At 42.6% G+C, this 25,706-nt stretch overlaps 1 protein-coding gene across 1 annotated transcript in view; it reads right to left on the bottom strand.

Annotated features, from left to right (window-relative positions):
- The window catches only part of LOC111145612 (ATP binding cassette subfamily A member 1), a 126,092-nt gene that overhangs the window by 48,859 nt on the left and 51,527 nt on the right, over positions 1-25,706 (bottom strand). The window contains exons 6-11 of the mRNA XM_022500621.1: positions 25,190-25,311; positions 22,945-23,121; positions 9,300-9,392; positions 6,341-6,581; positions 4,444-4,583; positions 3,996-4,112 (exon numbers count right to left, since the gene is read on the bottom strand). Coding sequence (XP_022356329.1) covers positions 3,996-4,112; positions 4,444-4,583; positions 6,341-6,581; positions 9,300-9,392; positions 22,945-23,121; positions 25,190-25,311 — 890 coding nt within the window. The remainder of the gene's footprint in view (positions 1-3,995; positions 4,113-4,443; positions 4,584-6,340; positions 6,582-9,299; positions 9,393-22,944; positions 23,122-25,189; positions 25,312-25,706) is intronic.

Genomic DNA, 25,706 nt, shown 5'->3' on the forward strand with positions numbered 1-25,706 from the left:
ATAACATTTCCTCTCATACAGTGACTTCTTTAAAATTATTTCTGTAGGGTACATCCCCGAGGGTGTAGAGAATGGAGATACACAGGATAGCACTTTTTTTATGGCTCTTGTAATTCTCATCCCAAATTGCTTTCCTATAGGGAGTAACAATTTATAATATCATCAGTAAGACATGTGAAGCATTTTTGTTAACATAACAAATTTTTACCTCACAAAATTCACAGGGGTACGGGTTAATAATTCTGAAATGGCTTTCTTTGGAGACTCAAACAAGTTAGAGCTGAATGAAGACACATGGCGTTTGAAGTGAAGCCTGCCCTGGCCAGTGCAGCTTCAAGGCAGCAAGACCGGAAAGATGTGCCCCGTGAGACCACCGATCACGTGGCCATTCTTGGGTACTTGCGGGATCAAGAGATCTAAGATCACCCTCAGGAGTGGTAGCCAGGGAGAAAGCAGGGTCTTGAGATGAAGGAGGCAAAGAGCAGCTCAGAAAGGAGAACAGTTTAGTGTCATTGGGTTTCGTGACTCAACACAGAAGTGCCTCCCGAACTGGGGGGTGATGCAGTGCACACAGACACAACTGGAAACAGCAGAAAGATAAGAGCTACCACAAAGTAGAATGGTGGTTGCCAGGGGCTGGGAGTGAGGGAAATGGGTAGGTCAAATGGTACAAAGTTTCAGTTATGCAGTATGAGTAAGTTCAGGAGATTTAATGCACAGCAGAATGACCGTAGTTACAAACACTGTACTGTTGGGGTGCCTGATGGCTCAGTCAGTTGAGCGTCCAATTCTGGTATTGGGCTAGGGTCATGGTCTCTAGGTCCTGGGATTGAGCCCAGTGTCAGGCTCAGCACTTAGTGTGGAGTCTACTTTCCCTCCCCTCTCCCTGCTCACTTGCATGCCCCGCCCCCAATAAATAAAACTTAAAAAAAAAATACTATATACTTGAAATTTGCTAACAGGCTACTTTGTGAGGTAATGGATATGTTAATTAGCTTGATTTGTGATGACCATTTCACAACGTACACTATATCAGAATGTGTTGTACAGCTTAAGTATGTATAATTTTTATATATCAATTACACTTCAATAAAGCTGAAAAAAGAAAGGAACACAAGAGCTACCCCAAAAGAAGCAGAAGCCTCAGGCATTACCTCACATACAAGACACGAGGCTATAGGGGGTACAGAGGACTGAGCAGCCCAAGCTCGTGGACTTAGAAAAACACTCCTTCAGAAAGAAAAGAGAGCAGCTGAGAGGCTCCTTCAACTTCCACCCACAGACTGAGGAGTCCCAAGTCAGTGTCTCCAGCTGAACCACCTTCCTATACGCTGGGCCTCAGTACCAGGAAGATGGTGAAGAAGATTGAGATAAGCCAGCACGCCAAGTACACTTGCTCCTTCTGTGGCAAAACCAAGATGAAAAGACGAGCTGTGGGGATCTGGCATTGTGGCTCCTGCATGAAAACCGTCGCTGGTGGCACCTGGACCTACAACACCACTTCTGCTGTCACAGTAAAGTCTGCCATCAGAAGACTGAAGGAGTTGAAAGCCAGTAGAAGCGCCACCGTTTGAAACATTGCTAGCCTATAATAAATGGGTTGATTTATGTAACAAAATTATTTTGGCTTGTTAAATTTATTGATTAGATCTTTCAATTTATGTTGCATTAATTTTGCATTCTCAGAAAACTTGAAAATTAAAAATCCTTCTAATTTTTGTTGGGAAAAAAAAAAAATGCCCATTGGACATCCCTACCATCTTCCTGCTAGAAATCTTTCCCCCTCCACAATCAAGCAACCACGAGGCTTTACCTCCCATGGAAGCCTTGGCCCCCACTTGGCTAGTCTCCACTCTGGTCTCTGCCTTCCACCTTTCCATACTTGAATGCTCCTGACATATCTGCATCTCTACTTGCTTAAAACTTATTGATGGTCCCCCAGAGCTTAAAGTAAAAATTCTTGGCTTTACACACAGGGCCCTCTAAACCATGTGCCAAGCCTTCCTCCCCAGCCATAGTTCCTACATTTCCTATTGCGCACCCTGGGTTCTGCCAGCAGAATTACTAACAAATGCCATGGCCATGTTCACAAGGGCTTTGTCCTCTAAGCACTGGGACTAGAAGCTGCTGGAGCATCCAAGCCAAACTCTCCACTTAAGAGTAAGGGAAGCATCTAATTATATTATTATTATTATATTATTATATTATTATATTATTATATTATTGTATGTCAACTATACTTCAGTTAAACATTTTTCAATGGGCACATTAAAAAATTTTTAAAGAGTAAATGAAACAAGATGGGATTGGGAGGGAGACAAACCATAAGTGACTCTTTTTTTTTTTTTTTTTTTAAATATTTTATTTATTTATTTGACAGAGAGAGATCACAAGCAGGCAGAGAGGCAGGTAGAGAGAGAGGAGGAAGCAGGCTCCCTGCTGAGCAGAGAGCCCAATGCGGGGCTCGATCCCAGGACCCTGAGATCATGACCTGAGCCGAAGGCAGCGGCTTAACCCACTGAGCCACCCAGGCGCCCCCCATAAGTGACTCTTAATCTCACAAAACAAACTGAGGGTTGATGGGGGCAGGGGGGTTGGGGGGGTGGGGTTATGGACATTGGGGAGGGTATGTGCTATGGTGAGTGCTGTGAAGTGTGTAAACCTGGCGATTCACAGACCTGTACCCCTGGGGATAAAAAGATATTATATGTTTAAAAAAAATTTTAAAAATTTAAAAAAAAAAAATTTTAAATGGCTGACTCAGTTGATGGAGCATGTGACTTGATCTTGGGGTTGTGAGTTCAAGCCCCGTGCTGGGTATAGAGATTACTTAAAAAATAAATAAATAAAAATCTTTAATTTTTTTTTAAGTCAATTGATCAGCAGAGTAGGGGAAACATCTATCTGCTTACGGAACAAAACACATGGAGTCCCTTCAACAATCAGTCAACAGGACCCCTCATAGCCTTCTGAGACACAGAAGGAGAGACATCCAACAAGTAAAAATCGGATCCCAAGGACAGGACCAGGGAGAAGAGGCCCGAAATCACACCTAGGTCTATGGCACTGTATGTGGCTGGATCATGTCAATTCTTCTGGGGGAGTGACTGGAGCCCAACAGAGACCCAAACTCTAGGGGATGAGCTGTTATTACTAATCAGGAATTATTCCATATATCCATGCAAATTATTGTTCATGTTTTACTCACCCAAGTCCCTTAGTTTTTAAAGGCCCCAATTTAAGAATTCAGCATATGTAACAGGACAGAGGAACAAAGATGATTCCAGCTTTCCCATCACTGGAAGGCTCCCTGGGTATCACGCTTCCCACCCCCTGCTCCGAACCAGGGCATCAAGGGAGAACCCTAAGCCTGGAAGAGTAGCTTTCAAGTAGGCACTGCCTCTAAAACCCAGCTGCCCCCTCTTATCGATGAGGTGTCAACACAAGAAACCTGGTAAAATCCATTCCTGCTTCTTAATGGCAGCAGAAACAAAAGAAAAAGGCCTCCCTCACCATGGAGATAGGAAATAGTCAAATGACTCTCTGACTCAGCCCAAGGCAGGGATGATGTGATTAAATGGCACTCAGGCTCATACAAAGGAGACATTCTGTTCTTGCTCAGACTCCTCCGCTTTTGAATCCAATTGTCTCTAGAGCACTTATCCCTTTCAAGGGGCTCAGAAGCACTCAGGGCAATTCCCCTCCACACCTTAATGGTGGCTCAGCACTCACACAGTGCCTTAGGAGGGAGGACCCAGGCCTTTGTGTTAAGAACTACCAAGATCAGGAAGAATAAATAAGATGCAGTGGTTGGCTTTAGGACCAGAGCTGACAATAGGCAGGGGCCTACAATCACCAATACCAACCCTCATTGAGTTTCTTGGAAAACTGATTTTTGACCACCGGACACAGGGATGTGGGTGTGCATGAAAGAGTCATCCGTGCACCATCACCAGCAGCTGGAGCTATGCTGGAGTAATCCGAGGGACACTCACCCGAACAAGGTCCATTTCCGGGTTACTCTCCATGAAGGTCCAGATCTTGGGGCTGAGCTCTTCCCACATGCCTTGTATATCATGAAACACGGCCAGTTCCTGAAAGGTCTTATTCACCTGAAGTCAGTTGGGGAGCCAAAGGCAGCAGGAAAAAAGGAGAGGCAGAGCCATGAGATGTTCAGCTGACCCTGACAAGATGCTCCATCACTGTTTCCAGTCTTCCCCATCCCTAAGAAGTGCCTGCCTACAGCAATGACTCAAATACCCAAGGCTGGAGAGCTGGCCCTCCACAATCAGTTCTGGCCTGGGCCACACTTGTGGTTCTCCCTCTTTGGAAACCCGAAAAGCCATGAGCATAGTCGATATAATCCATTTGAAGCCACCTTCACTTTTTTGCTATAACCGTAGGAGGATTCTGGAGAGGGATTTCTGGGCCTGGGCAACCTACCTCGGCCATAACCTGTCTGGTGGCTGGAGTGTCGGGTGTATACAGGATCTTCCCAACAAGCAGAGGCTTGAGAGCTTTCCAAATGATGCGGGAAAGAGGACTGGACTCCAAATTCTTCATCAAGTCATTGCAATAAGGAGCTATGAAGACAATGAAAGGCAGATATTCACAAGCACGGTCATATACTTGTGGGAACTAACAAGGGCTCTAGAGCTAGCCAAACAGTCCTGGGTTCAAATCCCAGCTTCACCACTTATGAGCTACATAACAAATACCTTCACTTGTCTGAGCCTCAGGTTGCTCCTCTGTTAAAATAAAGTTACTATGTACTTGGCAGAGATGTGGTGAGGATTAACAGATGTTATCAAGAGAGCCCCTACAGGAATGCTTGACAAGTAATCAGAGCTTATTATAGAGAGGGATAATTCATAACCAAGAAGATCTAGAAAAATGTTTTTACTATGCACATACATGCATAACTCTGGAGTCATAATCTCATGTCAGCCTGCCAACTCATTTTCATTGAGAACAGAGAGATGAATTTAGTCTTTAGTTTTCTAGCAAAAATAAAACACTTCTCTTAACAAGTCTCATCACAAGTATATCTAACATATGTAATAAAAATTCCTAATGGAAAAATCCAAAGTTATAATAGACAATGAGGTTTAGTTACCCAGAAGGATTCCTGAATTTTTTTTTTAATTTCATTTTTGGTTCTTTTGGATGGCAAGCATCCTCTACATGCTGCAGAGAGGATACATTTAAAAAAAAAAAAAAAAAGGATTTGCTCATAGTTGTATCTGCTTTGCAAATGAAGGTTCCCTTGGGTTGACTTGCAAGGGAAGGAGTAGAGCGCATGGCATTTCAGAAAACTGCGTCTAATGCCATCCCCGTCAGGCTTGCAAAGCAGCGTGCTATGTCTGGAGTGCTTTACTCCAGAGAAGAAGAAAAGGTTCTTGTGTTACAGTAATGCACAAAAAGCTGCCTCACTCAGTGTCTGAAAGAGACACCTGCGGTTGGAAACGGAGAAAGGCTCACTTGCATCATGTTTTCAAGGAAAAGGATGCCATTGTCTAAAACTGTAACATTGGCTCCTTGCTGCCACCAGACACAGAACACACACCCCCACAAAACCATCCAAGAGTGATCAGCAGATATGGAGTTACAAGATTCTTTAACACCACCTTGCAGCTAAGCACCAAAAACAAACAGCAGATCAAATGTCTGAGTCTGAGTCTGACAGTACACACGCCATGTTAACAAGCTATCTCAGAGGCATGTGGTTTACGGGGGGAAAAGCACCAGGCCAGCCCGATCTGGGCTTAACCCCGGTTCTTGTGGATTTGTTATGGTGTGGCTCTGATCAAGTCACTTAACCTTGCTGAGCCTATAAAATGTGGGTTGTACAACCTTCCTTGTAGGGTTCATGGAAGGGTTAAATGAGAAAACTTCAACAGAATGCCCAGTACACAGGAAATGTTCCCTGAATGTTGGCTTTTATTGCTGTCATTATCACTGTTATTTTAAAGTTTTTAATATAAAGCATGCCTAGGGAGGGTAGAGGAGAGGAAAGAAGAAGATCCTTGATTTCTCTGGGAACTCCCCTCCTACAAGCCCCAGGAAACTGCGGAGGTGGGCTTACACTCACTCTTGAACTTAATAAACACACCATGTACCTGAGATGCGCCAGGCCCCATTCAAAGCAGGGGGGACGATTCACGGATAAGGAAAAGACTCCTCTAGGAGCTCAGCCTCCTGGGCAAACAGACACGTACATCTCCAATGGTGCCCCAGAGCATAAGGGTAAACACTAGGGAGGATGCACAAGGGACCCAGAATAGCACTAAGCAGGGCAGGGGGCCAGCCGGCCAGGGGTTCTGTCTAGGCAGACACTCACTTGTAGAATTGTCATAAAAGCTGCCAGCATCTTCATCCGTGCTGTTGCCACCAAAAAGGGCTTTGTAGTTGTTGTCCTCGTACCAGTTGAGGGACTTGATCTTCAGGCCGCCCCCCTCGGGATGGCCACAGACGATGCGGGACACAGCTTGGTAGATCTGGGTGGACGAGCTGGAGCTGTTTGCATTGGTCAGGAATAGGACTTCCTGCCGCATGTCACTCCAGCTGTTCATGCTCAAAAGCTGGTGGCCGGGATTGGGAGGAGAAAGGGAAGGAGGAGGGAAGGAGGAGAAGAGGGTATCACGAGAGTGGGGGAAAGAGAGAGAAAGAAAGCTTATTTTCTTGACCTCTCCAGAGCCACACCCCAGAACATACTGTGTCCTGTCCTCTGAGCCTTGTGATGGGATCGACAGAACCCTGCTACTCTGCTGGGGACCAGTGAGGGGTTATCGGCAAGGTATGGATCTATCCAAGTACGTTCAAATCTGCACCTTCACAAGACACCCAGGTGATCCCTATGCAAATTAAAGATGGAGAAGCACAAACCAGAAGTCAGTGGAGCCCCCTGCAGGGCTGCACGGTGCTCGCCTCCTTCCTGCGCCTCAGCTCCCAGCTCCCTCTCCCTCTCTCCCTCACCGTGCTCCTTCCTGGATCTTTAAATACACTCCTTAATCATGCCCTACCTCAGTGTCTTTGCATCTGTTCCTGCTTGGAGCGGACAGTACGTGGTCATTTCTTCAGGTCTAACTGTCCCCTTGTCAGAGACGACTCCTCTAATCACCCCTTTGAAACAACACCTCAGCACCCTCTATCCTTCTTACCCTGCTTTGTTTTCCTTCAGCACATTATACGCTGACCTGTTTATTTCCATCTCTGACCATGCAAGCCCCACGAAAACAGGAAAGCCAGTGTGCTCCGGGCTAGAGACATAACTGAGAGGCTCCCCGTCCTGCTTTCCCATCTCATCAGGCACACCTTCCCTAACACCAGATGTGGCGCTCACGCCGGCTTTCACTCATCTAGTTCCTAAAGTCCCCATTTCTACCCAAATGCCAGGCCCCGTTAGTCTGCATGTCCTTCTTTGAAGAGTATCCTTTCTATTCTAGTCTAGTTTCCATCAGAGTTCATCACACAAAAAGTAGGCTAAAGCAGAAGGAACATGGGGTTTGTAGTCCAACAGTCCTAGGTTCAAATCCTAGTTTTTGCCAATTAACTATCTATATGACTGTGAGTCCCACTCTTCTAAGCCTCTGTGCCATCCCTAAGATGGGAAGAATAAGGCCCATTCACGTTTGTCACGTGAATGATACAGGGAAATTGGGGGAAACTGCACAAGTCAGGGGGAGGTGCTTGGAAATTGCTAGCTCCCTTTTCCTACTGAGGGTGGTGCTTTGGTCAAAACATCCAACTTTCTTTCAAACACTAAACAGATACACACGTGCATTTATTTATGTTCTGCCCGTTTGTCTCGGGGAAATAGCAAGTTTGACAATAAGTAACTCATGGTCACGGGGGCTTGAAAGTGTTCCACGGAGAGGTGTGGGTGGCCCTTGCTTGGCCTGGCCCAGGGAGCAAGCAAGGCACAAGGAAGCAGCTGCGAAGGAAAATGACGTATGGCTCAATGGAGAGTTTCTGCCTCATCAGCAATGGGAATATCGCAGGCTTTCACTTATTTTTCTTACCCCAGACAAAAGGCAAGCCAGTGATAGAAGAGAAAACACTGTACCCAGACCCTAAATTTAGAGACACCCTCCCATGTCAAGTCTCTGCTCTGCTTGCTCTAAGGCTGGAGGGAAGCTGGGAGAGCACAGGGTATACTGGAGCCCGCTAATGGGACCTGAGAGAAATGGCTACGGACTTGCAGGTCATTTTCTGTTTTTCTTTCTGCCTCCTGGAAGAGCCCCGGGTGATCCAGCTTCTGCACCTACATAAAGGTCACCAGCATTCACAAGCAGAATAACAAATAGCAGGCTGGAAAGCACTTCTCTGAAAGGGACCCAAAACCCAAGCCTCTTCAGTCACACACCCATGATCAGCATTCAAAGAAAAAAAGCAAACAACTAAAAGCAAGACACCAAATTGTCAATAGTGCTCAATCTCTGTGTTTTCTAAATGTTCTTTAGAACATTTTGAACGCACAATACTTTTACTCTCAGAAACCTAAATTTTGATATTTGAGAAAAATAAAACAAATACCAAAAAATGATTTAGAGAAACGATTCAAAATAAGGCCAGACCAAGTCTGAGAAGAGTATTCCCATCCACTGTCCTGGACATTTAGGCCTGATTGTTTCTGATCGCTAACTCCCACTCAGTTCCAGACAGCTCCTCCTCTCCAAGTCTAACCGGATCAAGGCTGGGCATCATGGACAGGAAGCACACGCAGGCTGGCAGGCAGAGAAAAGGTTAACTGCTTTTGGCAGCACCTACAGGCCCCCAGATCTTGAGAATATAAGGTTATTCTGATACGTTTGTCAACATGCAGACCCAAAAGGCAAATCTGACTTGATGTTCATCAAGAAATGACATTCCCAAAGGGGAACATCAGAGTCCAGGTGTTTACAGCGGAAGGTCTGAATGAGGGGTATACGCTATTAGTTGGCAAACAAATGTGTTGGTAAAAAGATTGGCCTTGCTACTGAAGAAGAAATACAGTTAAGTGGCTGGTGAGACAAGGAGTCATAAACCAGGGGCAGGGAATAACACTAGGAGAAAGTTCTAAACTAGCTACTGGACCTTCAACCACAAACTAATTAGCTCTGAGACATCTCCACATCTTGGTTTTTTCATCTCTATAGTAAAGAGCTCCACCCGGGTAATTTTTAAGATACAGATGCTTCTGAAATTGATTTTATGGGTCACACAATATTCAAATCAAAAGGACCCTCTAAGCACACTCAGGGTGAAGAAAAAGCCATAGTGGTCTGCCTCCTGGGGCTGGAAAGACACAACTTACTTACCTGTTGGATCAAAGTCCCGAGACTATCCAGCAAAGTTCCTGTGGCTTTAACCAGTTCCTTGCTCAGGATGGGAGAGGTAGAGTTTAGCTCCCTCTGAAATGAGAAAAAAAAAACAAAAAAAAAAACAACTTTGTTTCTAAGCTCAAATATAAACCTGAACTCTCTACTGAAAATAAACAAGTTAATTAAAACCATTCACAATCTTGAGTTTAAAACACAAGAAACCCACTCCTAACCAAAATAAGACACTAAAATTATTCTAACTGCCAGTCTGTAGGTTGTTTCAAATAAGAATTATCTTCAGATAAGAAATGAATCTTCTGACAAATGCTTTTAAATAGTGTAGAAATATCTATTTAAAACTATTTGATATGCAACAGATAAAACCATCTCATGCTGGCGTATGTGTGTGCGTGTGCACGTGCTCCCCATGCAACTCTGACCACAAATTCCCAACTCCGTCTGCAAGATGGGCAACGGAGATATGACCTTGACGAGCAAGTCCGTAATGGCTCACAAGAAAGAAAGAATATGTAAAGTTTAAAGCTGCCAAAAGCATGGAAAGGAGAAATTCTCGCTCATTCCACTCAAGCCAGCACTCACACTGACAATTTGATACAGAATGCTTATTTTTTTTTTAAATCTACTTTTAGTCAGATCTTTATGTTTACTCACGTGTATATGTAATTGCTGTTATATGCCACTTAGTTTCACAGCAAATATAAGAAAATAATTAATTGGGCCCAAGGGAAAGATGAGTTAGGGCAGAAAGCCTAAGCTAGAGAAGAAAAAGAAAAAGGATGCACGGACCCTGAAGCCAGAGCGGCAAGAGCTGAGGAGCCTCAAATTCGGGTTCCGAGTTTTCAGGCCTCCAAAAAAAAAAAAAAGACATAAGGTCAGTTTCATCATTTTCATCATTTTATTTGTCAAATAGAAAAAAAGGTTTCTGGGAAAACCCATCTTTCCTTGGCACTTCTATGGGCTTCGTTTTACTTATTAATATCATCTACCTCTTTAGAGAAGGCTGGGCTACTTTCTTTTTTTTTTAAGATTTCATTTATTTATTTGACAGACAGAGATCACAAGTAGGCAGAGAAGCAGGCAGTGAGAGAGAAGGAAGTAGGCTCCCTGCTGAGCAGAGAGCCTGATGAGGGGCTTGATCCCAGGATCCTGGGATCATGACCTGAGCCGAAGGCAGAGGCTTTAACCCACTGAGCCACCCAGGCGCCTCTGGGCTTTTTTTTTTTTTTTTAAGATTTATTTATTTTAGAGAGAGAGAGCATGAGCACTGTGAGGAGCAGAGGGAGAGAAACTCAAGCAGAACCCGTGCTGAGCATGGAGGCTGATGCAGGGCTCAATCCCATGACCCAGAGATCATGACATGAGTTGAAATTGAGAGCTGGACACTTAAATGACAGAGCCACCAGGTAACCCAAGGCTGGGCTATTTTGCTCTTTGTCTTGTGTCAAGGAATGTTGCGAAATCATCTTACAGACTGTGGAAAATAGCTGGAAGTGGATAGAGATCATTATTATCTAAGAAACAGCAGCTGGGGGAATGTTCCTTTAAAAAGAACTCCAGGGGGAGGGGAACACCTGGGTGGCTCAGTTGGTTAAGCAGCTACCTTTGTCTCAGGTCCTGATCTCAGGGTCCTGGGATCGAGCCCCACCCACGATGGACTCCCTGCCCACCGGGGAGCCTGTTTCTCTCTCTCCTTCCCACTGGTGCTCTCTCTCACTATCTGTCATATCTCCATCTCTCTAATAAATAAAATCTTAATAAATAGATAGACATAACTCCAGGGGCACCTGGGTGGCTCCATAGGTTAAGGGACTTGACCTCAGCTCAGGTCTTGATCTCAAGATCCTGAGTTCAAGCCCCCTGCTGGGCTCCACGCTGGGTGTGGAGCCCACTTAAAAATAAAAAATAAAATAAAACAAAATAGAATAGAATAAAATAAAACTCCAAATACAGAAGAGTGGAATTAGAAGTTAGTACCATCATGATTATCATAATATCCAAGCCAAATCCTGAATGTATATTTCTGATAAAATCCGTCTAAAGGTTCTATGAAAGAATCTGTCCGGCCTGATTCATGAGCTCTCCTAGAATGGCTTACTCACCAGGGTCCACCTTTCCCACATTTCCCATCCTCAGATGGGCCTCCAATTCCCCTTAACCACTATAATCAAGTAGGTCTCTGTGATGCAACTCACAGATTATGTTAATGATTGTTCTTCAATTAAGTAATCATGAGCAAAAACAAGTGGGAGATTTTTGGTTTTTCACTTTCTTACTACAAGTTTACATCGTCACTAAAGGTTATCACATTAAAAGTTGACCCTACAGAACCTACAATAAGAAAACTTTCACAAACGGAGAGGTCTTCCTTGGAAGGCATGGGAGGTAAAGTGTCTCTGCTTACATCAGGCCCACAAGAGGATGCACGCTCACGATTGTGCAACAAAACAAAACAAACAAAAAAAGCCAAATTAACTTAATGTCCTTTTTCACAACTTAAATTTGGTAGCTAATCCATTTCTTTTATAAAGTCTGAATGGAAAAAAGATTCTGATGATTCTTGTCACTCTGTCCCTTCTTCTCCGGTTATGGAGACCTGGGGTGGCTACAGAACCCCGGGCAAATGTCTCAAACTCTGCACAGCCTGATTTCTAGAGCTACATGGCAGTGTTCGTGGTGTGCAGATGGGCTAGTGGTATCAAGAATGCTGAACAAGAGGGTGTGTGCAGAGCACCTCACGCAGCACCTGGCACACAGTGAGCCCTCACAGTTCTCAGAAAGGTCACCTTTGCCTTCCTCTTCCCTTCCCTAAAAGTTTCCTACCAAAACTGAAGGACTTTTTAGTTCTTGAAAAGACACTCATCTTCCCTTCTGTTTCCTGGCTAACTCTCGAACTGTCGAGGGGCCCTCCCTCCACTGAACAGAGAGCTAGAGGTGTCATCTCAAAGCACATCAGCCATACCGATGTGCTATTTCTAACATTAGAAATCCTCTTCAGTGCAAGACTAAGACGTTAATTCCTGAGGCTTGAGATGAATGCTCCTTTCCTCCCTAAGCCCCCTTTCCCCTCAGTGTTTGCAAAACTGTGAAGCAAAAGATGTTAAGCAGATGAAATGCATACTTAAGTAATGTTGAGTGGATACAATACAACTACAGATGTATATTTATATCACACATGCACACATATAAACTTGCTCCAAGGTTGACATTTAAACTGAAAAACTGGAAGGAAAAAATCCTCACCTACATTGAAGTACACGTGTATATCTATCCCTACATACATACACTCATGTACATGCACACTCCATTTATCTTAATGCATATGTATGTGTACCTTCTATTTATAGTGATACTGATTTTTACCTTTACAGTAGATATAATTTCTAAGTTTACTAAGCAAAAGAAGGGAATCTACAAAAAGAGACTATTAAATTGGAATGGTACCAACTGCCCTTGATGACAACCAAAATCACGGCGGACAACTGTGCAGAAGCAGCTTCCGCAGATGGATCCGGTGTGGTCTCAGAGCTCTCACACCAGCACCTGCTGCCATGTTCGTTCAGTGCAGCCTCCCAGCCCTCAGAGACCTGCTGATTCAGAACCGAGGCATGCGAGCCGAGAAGCCTCGGGAATTTTTTGCACAGAGAAGTTTGAGAACCACTAAGCCATAGCCCCTTGGACGATGTTCATGCCTCTTTTTCACAGTCTGCTTTTCATGAAGGTGGTAGTTTGTGCATTCCATGTCTGGTCAGCACAACGCTGTCTGCTTTGGATGGTGAAGCACTGAAGAGAGGCCACGCCCTTCACCCAGCCCCAACTGGGATCGGAGATGGTACAAAATGCATGAGGCCAGAACAGCACACCAACAGAGTTCACAGCCACCAACCGCCAAAGGCCAAGTCTCTGAAACCATAGCTATGCCACTGGCCTGTTGTCACCGTTAGCAATCCCATCCCCTGAAGGGTACAATCAATCAGCAGTTCATGTTGTTCTTAGAGGACATCCTTCCTCATCTGAATAAATTTAAACTTTCATAGGTACTAATTTTCCCTTGGGGGTTTTCAACTTAAATGTCTTAACCTTTGAGGCAGGCCTCTTATTCTTGTTTTAAAAGCTACACAATTCAGCAAAGCTCCACACGCACTGCATGACTGTTTAGCCCATGAACACCGCCTATGACCACACACATAAATATCAAGACTTCATTACATTTACCATGGATATCAGACCTTTACATATTCAGACACAAATTCAATACCGCATCATACTGTTGTCAATAGTCTGAGCTCTAGTTTACTTCTAATTTAGGTTTTGGTCTCTAAGAGAAACATTGGCTAAAGCCATCCATAAGTAATAGGCAGAACAATCAGCGTCATTATTAGAATCCCTTTTTACACTAATTATTGTTTGAGATTAAATGTGCAGTATTCATGAACAGAAGTATTCACAACCTATTGTCAATACAAATAAATTTCCATTTTCAAAGATGTGCTGGAATTACACACAGGTGTGGGTTGACAGGACAGGGTTTTAAAAAAAAAATTCATATGCAGCATTGTTTAAGAGTTTAGCATATCCAGATATTTTGCTCAGGACTTCATTTTACTTTTCTGTGCTTGGATGTTATAAAATACAGAGAAGAGACTGATGAGAATCTGCAAACTAAATATTATAAATTCATGGGGGAAAGACAGGCTACTTAATTACTGTCGCTGGGACTAGTTGTTCATGTCAGAAAAATTAGAAAGTTTTCCATCTCACACCACTATACAAAATTAAGTTCTTGGCAGATTATAAAGCTCAAAGTAAAAGATGAAAGTTGCAAATATATAAGAGAAGATGTCTTTATGAACTCGGTGTAGGAAAGGCCTTCTTAAAATATAAAAAGTCCAAACTAAAGTGGAAAGAAATGACTTCAACTTTTAAAAGTAGAAACTGTGCACCAAAAGACACCATAAGCATTGTGGAAAAAATAAGCCAGAGACTGGAAGAACAGATTTTTATCTTTTTGGAAGAACAGATTTTTTTTAAATTTCGGTATATAAAGGAAATACCAGGTAGCAGTTAAAATGAATCAGATGCCTCATGTATCAATACTGATTAATCTCAACAGGATAATGTGGAGTGAAAAAGACAAGCTGCAGATCAATATACACGTTTACATGATGTGAACACCTACAAACCAACAGGGTATGTTGTTATTAACAGAATGCAAATACATCTACATGATAGAAAGCAGAAAAGCATGCAACTCCAGGGAGAAGAATGTCTGTCTCTGAGGGAAAGAGGGACATCGACAATGCCTGTAATGTTTTATTCTTAAAAAGAATCAGAAGCAAGCAAGGTGGACAACAGATGGTGTTGTGTACAAGGGTGTTCTCTGTGCCTTTTTGTAAGTTTTCACTAGTTCATACTTTCTAATTAAAGACTAGTAAGAAGGAGAGAGGAGGAAAGGAAACAGAGCAGGCAGGAGTGGAAGAAAGGTCAAGAGTGTAAGCTGGCTTGACTACATATCTGATCTGAAAGATGTCTAAGTTCCTTGAATAAAACTGACCCCAGGAAACATGCCCTGAAACTAGGTCACAAAAATGAGGTCTGAGAACCACATGCTTGCACCTACCATGAACTGTGGTCTCCTGCTAATACTGGACAAAGGCAGGCAAAGCTTGCCAACTAATATTTTGGAAGAGTTCCAGTAAATAATCTGTAGTTTGGAATTCCTACTATTATTTTTCCTAAACAAAAACATTCCCTTGGCTATGAACTCACATGGTCCCCACTGACCACAGGAGGCAAGTGATTTTCTCATATGAAGAAATAGGGAAAGAGAGTGAAGATAAAACCTTTAGTGAGGGACTACATGACCTATGTTAAGCTAACCAGAATTCATGTATCATTTGATATTTTTAGGTCATAACTAAATATTGTAATATCATTACAGGAAGAATAGACAAAAGCATATTCTATTACCCAAAAGGCACCCACCCACTTCTGCAGTATGTCAATCACAACATGGCAACACTGCCTAAAAGCATGACATTCTGGAACACTGTCCCTAGAATGACAAAGGCCATCGTGCCCCATCTTTCTTGGGTCTAACAGATGATTTCATTATAGTCTTTCTATCTCAGTAGCTTAGCTAAATTGTAAAAGACTGAAAATTTAAAAGGCAGTAACCTAGCCAAGTCAATTTGACTTTAATTTCTGAGCTGATGTTTCATCTCAACCCAGCATCCAACATAGCTTCTGGCATAGAATAATTTGGTGCCCAGTAAATGTGCATGGAAGAAAAACCAAAAGCAAGAGAGAAGCACTTCAGGAGAGCAGGAGATGGACTGGTTGTGAGTCCTGCTTCAAAGGCCATTCAAATTCACCTCATCAAGTCACTCACCCTCTGGAGCCTTTCAGTGGGTTCACTTGCTCTAACAGATAGGCCCAACAGCCTAACACAGATCCTGAAAGTTGGCGTCTAACCTGTGGTCACCTCCACAGCACCCTGTCTCACCATTCCTTCTATCGGCAAACTCCCCATAGTTACATCTGCTCTACTCAGAACTCTGCATTTCCCCTTAACACCACCTTCATTTCTCTCTCCACTCTGGACCCCATACACAAGCCAGGTTCTGGAACATTCTTCTCCCTGCTCTTTACTTGACTGAACTCTATTCTTTAGGTCCCAACTTAACAGATGCTTCTTTCCTGATCCTCAAAGACTGGGTTAGTGTGGGTTAGGCCTACATAACACCCAGCAGAGGACGCATCTGCTTGGTTCCTGATCTGTCCCATCCACTGCCCACCAGCAGGGATACAAAGAAAGCTGTACCTTACTCACCACAGCCCCCCATCCCAGGATATGGCACAGATCAGGGCTCAATATTTGTTGAATGAATTAATTTAAGTGTTTGTTTATATATAATCACTATATAAAATAAGGACTGGGAGAGATTACCAATGCATTGAGAAGCCACAGCCAAATGGAAATAGAAGACAGAACACCTACGAAATTAAATGTAATTGAAAACTCCTTTCAATTTACAAAAATCTTATTTCCATCCAAGTTTTTCAGGGACCCTACTACTAAATAATGTGGGTGCATATGTATTTGAATAGGATTTTCACTATAATGCACAATATTATTTTTCCCCTGTGAATACATGTTACAAGGTGTTCATGAGAACATTTCAAACTTCCCTTGCTCTCAAAGAAGGCTAAAAACCTCTACTTTTGCCCATATTCAGAAAATCCAACTCAGGGCCAAGATTTTATGTATTAGCTCAACCTGAAAAAAAGTAAGCCAGATACCAGGTACAAAGACTACTGCCATCCAGAAGATGTCTACCTCTTTCCAATGATTCATATGACAAGGAAGTTTTCATTTGAGGTACATTTTAATATTTCTTACCAAAGTAGGGAACTGAGAGAGGTACTAATCTTTTAAAAACAACTCAAAAACTTAAATATTAACTTTTAAATTTGATGTGTTTAATGCAATTAAAATAATTTTTTGCTATTTCTTTTTTTAAAAAAAGATTTATTGACTCATTTGAGAAAGAGGAAGAGAGAGATGGAGTGCGTGGGGGGCAGGGGCAGAGGGAGAGGGAGCAAGAACCCTGAGCAGACTCCGAGCTGAGTGTGGAACCCAATACAGGGCTCAATCTCAAGACATTGAGATCATGACCTAAACCAAGAGTCAGAGGCTTAACCCATGGTGCCACCCAAGTGCCCCAATTTTTTTGCTGTTTCTAAACACAGTTTAATACATCTATTACCACATAATTCAGGACCAAAATCAAACCCAAACCTTAATTTCAGAAACAGCAGCACTTTTCAAGGAAGAAATAGTCTGAGGCAGAAATGTCTACACAGATAGAGTAAGTCCTATTAACACTGTTTGATTCACCCATTTATCTCCAGTTGTGTGCTCCCTTTTTCCTATAGGAATTAAGTAAACAGTTAAGATTTTTTATTTATTTGTTTGACAGAGAGAGAATGAGAGAGTATAAGCTGGGGGAGCTGCAGAGCGAGAGGGAGAAGAAGACTCCCCACAGATCAGGGAGCCTGACGCAGGGCTTCATCCCAGGACCCCGAGACCATGACTTGAGCCAAAGGGAGACACTTAATCAACTGAGCCACTCGGGTGCTCCTAAACACAGAGGCTTAAGAGTAAATCTCTGAGGTGTGTCATTTACCAAATGAAGGATTGCAGTGGACTGCTAGATGAAAGCATATGCTGTGAACAGATGGGCAGTACAACCAAACAACACCAAACAAAATCTAATACTTATCACAAATGTATGAATTTTATGCAGGAGGAGAAAAGCAACTACTTTCTCCTGCAAAAAATTCACACAAATGCTTTAAGGACTGCATGGGATAAGCTGAAGTATGTAGCCCCCAAAATGAATGAACTATGCCCCTCTGTGTTCTAAGCCTTTGTCTAAGGATCAAGAAGATGCTAAACAAAGAGCTTGCAAGACAATAATGACTTTGTTTCGTCCTTCTCTGTCTGTTCCTTCAATCTACACAGAGCCCAGCTGTGAGATCACTGTTCTTCTGGGGACCTCAGGGCACCACTCACTTTACTTCCTTTGTCCCGTGAACTGAGTTCTGCCTTTGCAAGAATATGCTGCATGCACCAGAAGACATGTGAAGGGAGCGCTTTGTTCCACAGAAACTGAACTTTCCCTTTTAGGGTAAAGGTATCCGGAGAGGTCAAGGCAATCTAACCACATGGTTGTGCAGTCCCCAAATTGTTACTAAAATGAAGGTAAGTCCATATGCCTGTCCTTCCTAACACAAGAATCAGACACCGTTTGCCCCACCTCAGGGATCAGACATCATTTTTACATCACTGCGACAATGGTGAGCTAAGACGAGAACCCAAGCTTAGCTAACCCCACGCTCTTTCCAGCCTTCCAGTGTCCCATGCCGGCAAAGATTGGTGTCAGGGAGCTGCAGAGGGCTCATCAGGGAAACTGGGATGGAAGGACAGCCCTCAGTCTACAGACCCAGCACCTGTGAAGAATTCCTCAAATTCCCAATCAAAGCCTGAAAGTTGGTTCCCAGTGCCCAGTAGAATGAAAAATCCATGTACATTTGTCTGCCCTGATTAGGGCTGAAGCTCTGGTGCCTTAGAACAGGACCTGGTACAAAGCAGATCTACAGTAAATCTTCCTTTGTTGGTGAACGTCTCATGTCTTGTTCAGAGACGTTCTATTCCCAAAGTCACTGCTGCCTTCGGTTTGCGCATTAAAAACTCTAGTGGGGGCGGGGGAGCACCTGGGTGGTTCAGATGGTTAAGGGTCTGCCTTCAGACCAGGTCATGATCTCAGGGTCCTAAGATCAAGCTCCAAACTGGGCTCCCTGCTCATCAGGAAGCCTGCTTCCCCCTCTCTCCCTCCCTGCCTCTGCCTACTTGTGATCTCTCTCTGTCAAATACATAAATAAAATCTTAAAAAAAAAAAAAAAAAAAAAAAACCTAGTGGGTAATGTTTATTATGTGTTGGAGTCACTCCCAGAATATGGCCAAGAAAATGTACAGAGCTGAAAAGGGACTAATAAAAAGCCAAGAGCACTGAGGAAACATTTCAAAGACATAATGAAATATACCTTTCAGTAAAAGACCTTAGTGGCAGGATGAGTGACCTCCCCAAAGCAGTCCAGGTCCCAGTCCCTGGCACCTGAGTATGTTATATCACATGGTAAAATGTACTTTATAGATATCATTAAATGTGTAGATTTTCAAATAGGGAGATGATCCTAGATTACCTAGATGAATCCAATCTAATCACGTGAGCCCATAAAGGCAGAAGACTTCCTCTGGCTAGAAGCAGAGAGATATGGCAGAAGGAAAAGAGAAAAACTTAAAGCATGAGAGAGTCTTGACCCAGCGTGGCTGGAGAGAATCCACATGAAAATCATGAGAAGAAATGCTGGCAGCCTCTAGGAGCAAAGACCAGCCTCTAGTTGACGTCCAGGTAGGAAACAGGGACACCAGTCGTACAACTGCAAGAAACTAAATTCAGCTAACAACCTGAATAAGCTCAGAAGCAGATGTATCCTCAGAGCCTCTAAAAAGGAATACAGTGCTATAAAGCCTCTGGTTTCAGTCTCTTGACACTCTAAGGAGTAGACCCAAGGGAACCACACACTGTGCCCCAGACTTCTGGCCTACATGATTATGAAATAATAAATTCATGTTATTCTAAGCTGCTAAGTGTATGGTTATTTGTTACAGCAATAATAAGAAACCAACACTATGAGCAAGGACCTTGACAAGAGAAGCCAACAAATCCCTCTGGCCAGAATTTGCTAGTCCCCTGTTATGGCTCATTCTCGCAGTCCAAAACAGATTGGAGGTAACTGGAGGACAGCAGAGAGAGGTCTCCCCATAAAGATGTCTCCTCTGTCTGGGAAAGGTAGGCGTTGCTTCAAGAAGGACGTGCAAGGAAAGCAAAGGAAAGTTCACCTGCCCCAACCAACTAACAGCCAAATCCACCTTGCTGAGCAGTGAGGCAAAAGAAGTCTCTGTTAATAGCCATGATCCCCTCCTAGAGGCTGTTAAGTCAACAGTACAAGTACTATGAACGTTAAGTCTCCCTTCACAAATGCATTTAACCTGGAGATAATATTTCATATATTGACCTATCCTTGTACTCCTCAGAAGCCATCCTTGTGAGGATCTCAGTTGAGTTCAGCTCCCAGAACATACCTGACACATAATGAATTTAACATAGTTCAATAAAGGAATACATTTTTAAATTAAAAGGAGAATGCCTAATGGAAATCACTATTAATCCCAGAGAACTTTAAGGATGCAGTAACATTCTAACATCCAGTATTAATTTTCATGCAAGGTATAAATAATTGAGGTGCACACATAAACAAGAATCCAAAGGGTAAGCAGCCTTGACAACATCTAGGCAAAGGATAAAATTTTCCACATTGGGGAGGGTATATGCTATGGTAAGTGCTGTGAAATGTGTAAGCCTGATGACTCACAGACCTGTACCCCTGGGGCAAATAATATATTGTATGTTAATAAAAAAAAAAAAGAATAGAATTTTTCACTGAAATATTCTTCAGGACTACTTTGCTGGCATGACTGAGTCCTAACACAGAAGAAAATTTCTATCTGGCCAGCAATTGCTTTCAGCATGAATATTTCTGTTGATGACTAACTTCTATTTATTGAACACCTAACATATGCCAGTCCCCTTGTCATGCTCTTCATATGCATGACCAATAATGACAAAGGATAAAGTGTATAATCTGTATGTAAAAGAAAAAGAAACTGAGGCTCACTCACACTCAAGTTATCTAAGGTCACACAGCTGGTAAAACTGCTGACACAATGTTTGAACCCAGACACGGCTGACCCCAAGCCCATAGCCCTTCCCCTCTGCCACACTTCCCCCCAAATTGTCAAAACACTGTCGTCCAGAGGTCAGCAGGAGACAGAGGCAGCACAGGAGAAAGAGAATACACTTGGCTGAAAAACAGAAAAACACCCATGCTAACCAAAAAAAAAGAGAGAGAGAGAGAGACTGAGTGAGAGAAAGAGAAATATTTCAAAACATGTCTTCACTGAAAATCCACTTCTAGGACAGAAACACACACTGACACCCCAGTTTCTCTCCCCACGACTCTGCACCAACCATCTGGTTGCGGCTCTTGTATGTTTCTCAGTGTGATTAACTGCCCATTGCCAACAATGTCACATGTCACATTCATCTAAAATCGAAAATGTTGAAATGTCAACCAAGTGGCAGGAGTAACAGGCTGTTTACTGTAAATCAAATATCAATCCCAGTGCTCCAATTAAGGCCCCATTTAACTCGATAAATAAAAGTCACATTTCAAAATGTTTGGAAGTCATTTCACCCCAAAGGTATCCTTTAAAAACCACCTTTACACAGAACAATTTTGACCACTCACTACGTTCTAATTCAAGAGCCTCATTTTCTGACTTTATGGAGAGAGAGATCTCAGCAACAGCAGATAGACAGGAGCAGAACCGGAGATGCTCTCTGTGCCCAAGAAATGTGCAAAAAGCATATGGTAGCCACCTTCATACCCAGTTGTGAACCAACTGATCTACAAGGCGTAACCACAACAAGATAGGCTGCGATGTAGCTGACAGTTTTGATGGTGCATTTCCATATACAGTGTCATGCTAACCCTCCCAACCAGGGAGGAGTGATCATCAGGCTGAAACCTAAGCTGCTGACCACCAGATCATGAAGGCAACACTGTCACTCTACTTGGAGTGCAATCCATACATTATATGAGTGAAGGGATTTTCTGGGTTGTGCACACAGTAAGTGGTTATTAATTAAACAGAAATGAAACAATGAATGGGCACCAATATAAATTATTATGTCTTCTAAAACCACCCCTACTTCCAAAATTTGCATCATTCTGGCCGAAAGGATGAACATTTCTGTCTTACAGAGAAATAAAGCAAAAATAACTAAAACTGTACAAGGAAATGGTCTACCATTTCTAATAACCTTTGGTCCTCTATTTCATACAACCCAAAAAGTGCTAACAGGCTGCATATGTCTACATCAGTGAGCTCAGGTAGCCACCTGGACCAGTCTTCTGGAACTGCAAACCTTATCCCCATTCAGAAATATAGACCTTATTTGAAATTATACCAGAGAAACATTAACCAATAGAATCACAGACCACTGAACAAAGCAACTCAGTATTTTTTTTTTTTAACTGAAACAGAAAATGCTACTTCTGGAATAAAACAAAAACAATCTTGGGCACTAGGCCTAAACTCTTTATACTGACTGGTTCACCATCAACCCTGCCACAGAAAATCCCAAGAACTCACAGAGTTCTACTACCTTCATCTCAGGCAGAAGCTGCACCATCATAGAGTCAAGTAGGATACAAGAACTTCTTGATGGTCACTAGTGTATAAATGGCAGGAGACGTTTCCAACATCGCTTTCTAGGGTATGATCCAGCCACAGCATCCAAAAACTAGACATTCTTAATTTACCTGGGATAATGGATCTCTCTAGAAAGAAATCATGCTCCACAAAGTCCCAAAGGTTTCTGATTTCTTTTTATTATAATGAGAAACGTCTCTTTCCAGGCACATCCTTCTTCTGTGGAAAGACACAACCAGGGTCTTTCCCTGGTTTTAAGAGAACCTACTGACAAATCAGACTGCTATCTGGTAAGAAGGAGACCAGAACACCAAATGCTAAATGCTGTTGTTGGAGAGGTATGTCAACTAGAGCTCCCAGAAAATCCAAAGAAATATACCCATTCTGGCACTATACACAACCTTAAATTTAAAAATTTAATATTAAAAAAAATTAAATATTTAAATATTAAAGAAAAAAAAACAGGTCTTCTCTGAAACAGTCACAAACGACCTTATGCTTAGACGCAAAGGCAAACCCAACTCACTCTTTCCCCTTTGACCCTTTGGGAAAAGTCCCAGAGGTTTAAAAGAACAGGATACCACGGAGCTAAATTACCTCTCAAACTCCCAGCCAGCCCTATATTTCTACAAAAAAAACAAAGTTACGTTATCTAGGGAAAATGTTCACATTCCAAAAGCACGAGTGTTTGAAGCTTCTCCACGAGGCAGGCCTACTCACCAGGATGGGCTTCAGGATGTCCATGTTGGAACGAAGCACTTGCTCTGCTGCATCTAGTTTCTCCCTTGGCAAGCTGCAAAGCTCGGAAAGTTCTTGTTCACCAAGCTGAATCACCTCCTCCAATTCTGATCCACTGCACAGATCGGTCAGATGTAACTGGTAGCCTTGCAAAAATACCTGGAAGCATTTTATGCAAAGAAAGATAAGCAAAACTGGGTTACAAAGAAGGGAGGCAGGGTCAATATAGCTTTGAAGAATGGACACTGTCACAATAGTGCAATGCATCAGATCTCTTTACGGACCTTTGGAATGTGTCACGGCACAATTTGACAGGAAACCTAAAATCTGAATGTTGTATTTGACTCATCATCTCCCACACTCTTGTCCTTATGAAGGGAAATCCTGAGTCCAACTCTTTTTCTCAAAAGAATGGGACACATGATTCAGGAAATAGGAATTGCAAGTCTAAACTCCTGAAACCATTTTAATTATTTTATTAGAGAAAAACATTCTCATTATTTTGGAACTTGTGATATGTTAAACGGGGGTTGGGCTGAATTATGGGGACAAAAAAGCATTCATACTATTTACTTACAGGGATAGATATTTCACAGATGCAGAAAACTATGTTGAAGCAATTTTAGAATTTGGAACTCTTCATTTTATCTGCCCCAGAGCAGAGTATGAGAAAGCCAAGCCTCTCATGAAAAGGCCTCATTAAAGGCCAACTGTAAATCATTCTTACGCATTCATTATACCAGACCCCCTAGAGAGCCTCTCCTTGGCCATATTTTTTCTACTTAATTAGCTTTCCTGGGCCTAACAGACGGCACCTCTTCATACATGGTCCTTCCTGCCCATGAGACAGCAAATTCAGTAAGAGGGGCTTGCTTTTCTTGCTCACATTAAGTCCATAATACTGAAACATTATCAATAGTAAATACCTGTGGAATTAACGGATGATGCAGATTCTGCATTACTCCAAAATTACCTCCCCCTGTTAGTTTAAATTAGTGTGGCTTGACCTCCTTGCAGTACAACCTAGTGTGAGTGATGGACCAAAGCCGCTCCAGGACTGTGTAGCTTTCTAACACTGCAGAGCATTGGGCCTGCCACAGTTTGCATGAAGTTTTCACCTACTACCAGACATACAAGTGCCCTTCAGTGTTACTCCTTTCCCCAAGTAGTCCTTGCTGTTAGCCTACCTTCGGTATCTGGGTCTGAGAGCGTGGACTACAGAGAGACCCTAAAACCACGCGAGGACAACCTCCACACTTAGGATGCCCTCATTTTAAACTGATCTGATGTGGCAGATCACAAAATTGGCAGGGAGAAATGGAAATTGTGCTAAATGCAACTGTTTTCATAAGCCTGCTGTCTTTGGCCCATCTCCCAACCATACAACTGGTAAATACAAGGCATATTTTCCTAGTTTCATAAGGGCAAAGCAGTAAGCACATTTTTCTAATTTTAAAAATTCTACATCATGTAAAGCAAAGATCTTATTTTCAGGCATAAACATTTCCACTACTTCTGCTTACTGTAAAGATAAGCTAGTGTGTAGATGTGAGACAGGGTAAAGAAGCAGGGCCCTTTTCTGCCAAAGGATAAACTTGGGAAGCTTCTCAGAAAATCGATAACCATACAATCTGGGTCTGTTACTCACTGCACAGGAGCTCTATGATATTTAATTATGCCAAAGGAAGTTTTCTAAGAATCTACAATTAAAATTCTATATAAACACCAATATTACTTCCTGGTTTTACAAATTAAGGGAAAAACATTTTTTTTCTCCTTATATAATTTTCTTATCCATCCTTAAAGGAAGCATTAAGTTTTTAAAATCTCCTGTCTTAGGTTTTATAGACAGCTGCTCTGTTCAATAATCCTCAACTCTGGTTATGGTCTGAGAATTGTGAAAATTTTTTAAAAATGCTGATTCATCTTAACTTAAATTCACTTCCCCCCTTTTCTAGGGGGAAGGTATCAACAAATGCCAGTTGACAGGCAGAAAATCAGTTTATTTCAACCAGCTGGTCCGCGACCCCAGGTTGCACATTCCACTCTCTGAATGGTTTGGCAATGCCACCCCGAGCAGAGAAGTAAAAATGGGTAAGCTGAACTTGAGCTAATAACCTCCTTCAGCACCATAACCAAAACAGGGACTTATTCATTTCTTTCCAGACACTCTTAAACAATATAACTTCCATCAGCCCCACTGAGGAAGCTGAACATCGCAGCTTACCTTGTGGAGACTGACATTGGCCACCTGTATTTTGTCCACGGTAGGCCTTGGCAGAGAAAGGTTGTAAGTCAGGAATCCAGAGAAGGTTTCGTTGTCCACCAGGAAATCCTGAAGCTTCAAGCCTGTCGAGAAACGTATTTTATTTTCATTTAATAAGTTAAAAAAAAAAAGTCAGGACAATGAGGCAATTGGAGAAAACATCTTAATATTGACGGTCTCGTTTTAAACCAGTTGATAACCACAGGCTTCTGGCTGAAACATACAGAAAAATGACATTCAGGGAGCTTTGCCCTACAGGAGAGATGAAAAGTATGTTTTCTGTAGATTAAAAGAACCAAACTCCGAGTGTGCTCCTAGACTCAAACAGTGTGAACGCTCACACAGCCTTTCCTTCTTTTCAAGGAAAAAGCCAAACTTTTTTTTTTTAAAGATTTTATTTATTTATTTGACAGACAGATCACAAGTAGGCAGAGAGGCAGGCAGAGGGAGAGGAAGGGAAGCAGGCTCCCCGCTGAGC

This window comes from Enhydra lutris, unplaced genomic scaffold (assembly GCF_002288905.1).
Source record: "Enhydra lutris kenyoni isolate GAN:26980312 unplaced genomic scaffold, ASM228890v2 scaffoldscaffold13, whole genome shotgun sequence".
Lineage (NCBI taxonomy): Eukaryota > Metazoa > Chordata > Mammalia > Carnivora > Mustelidae > Enhydra > Enhydra lutris.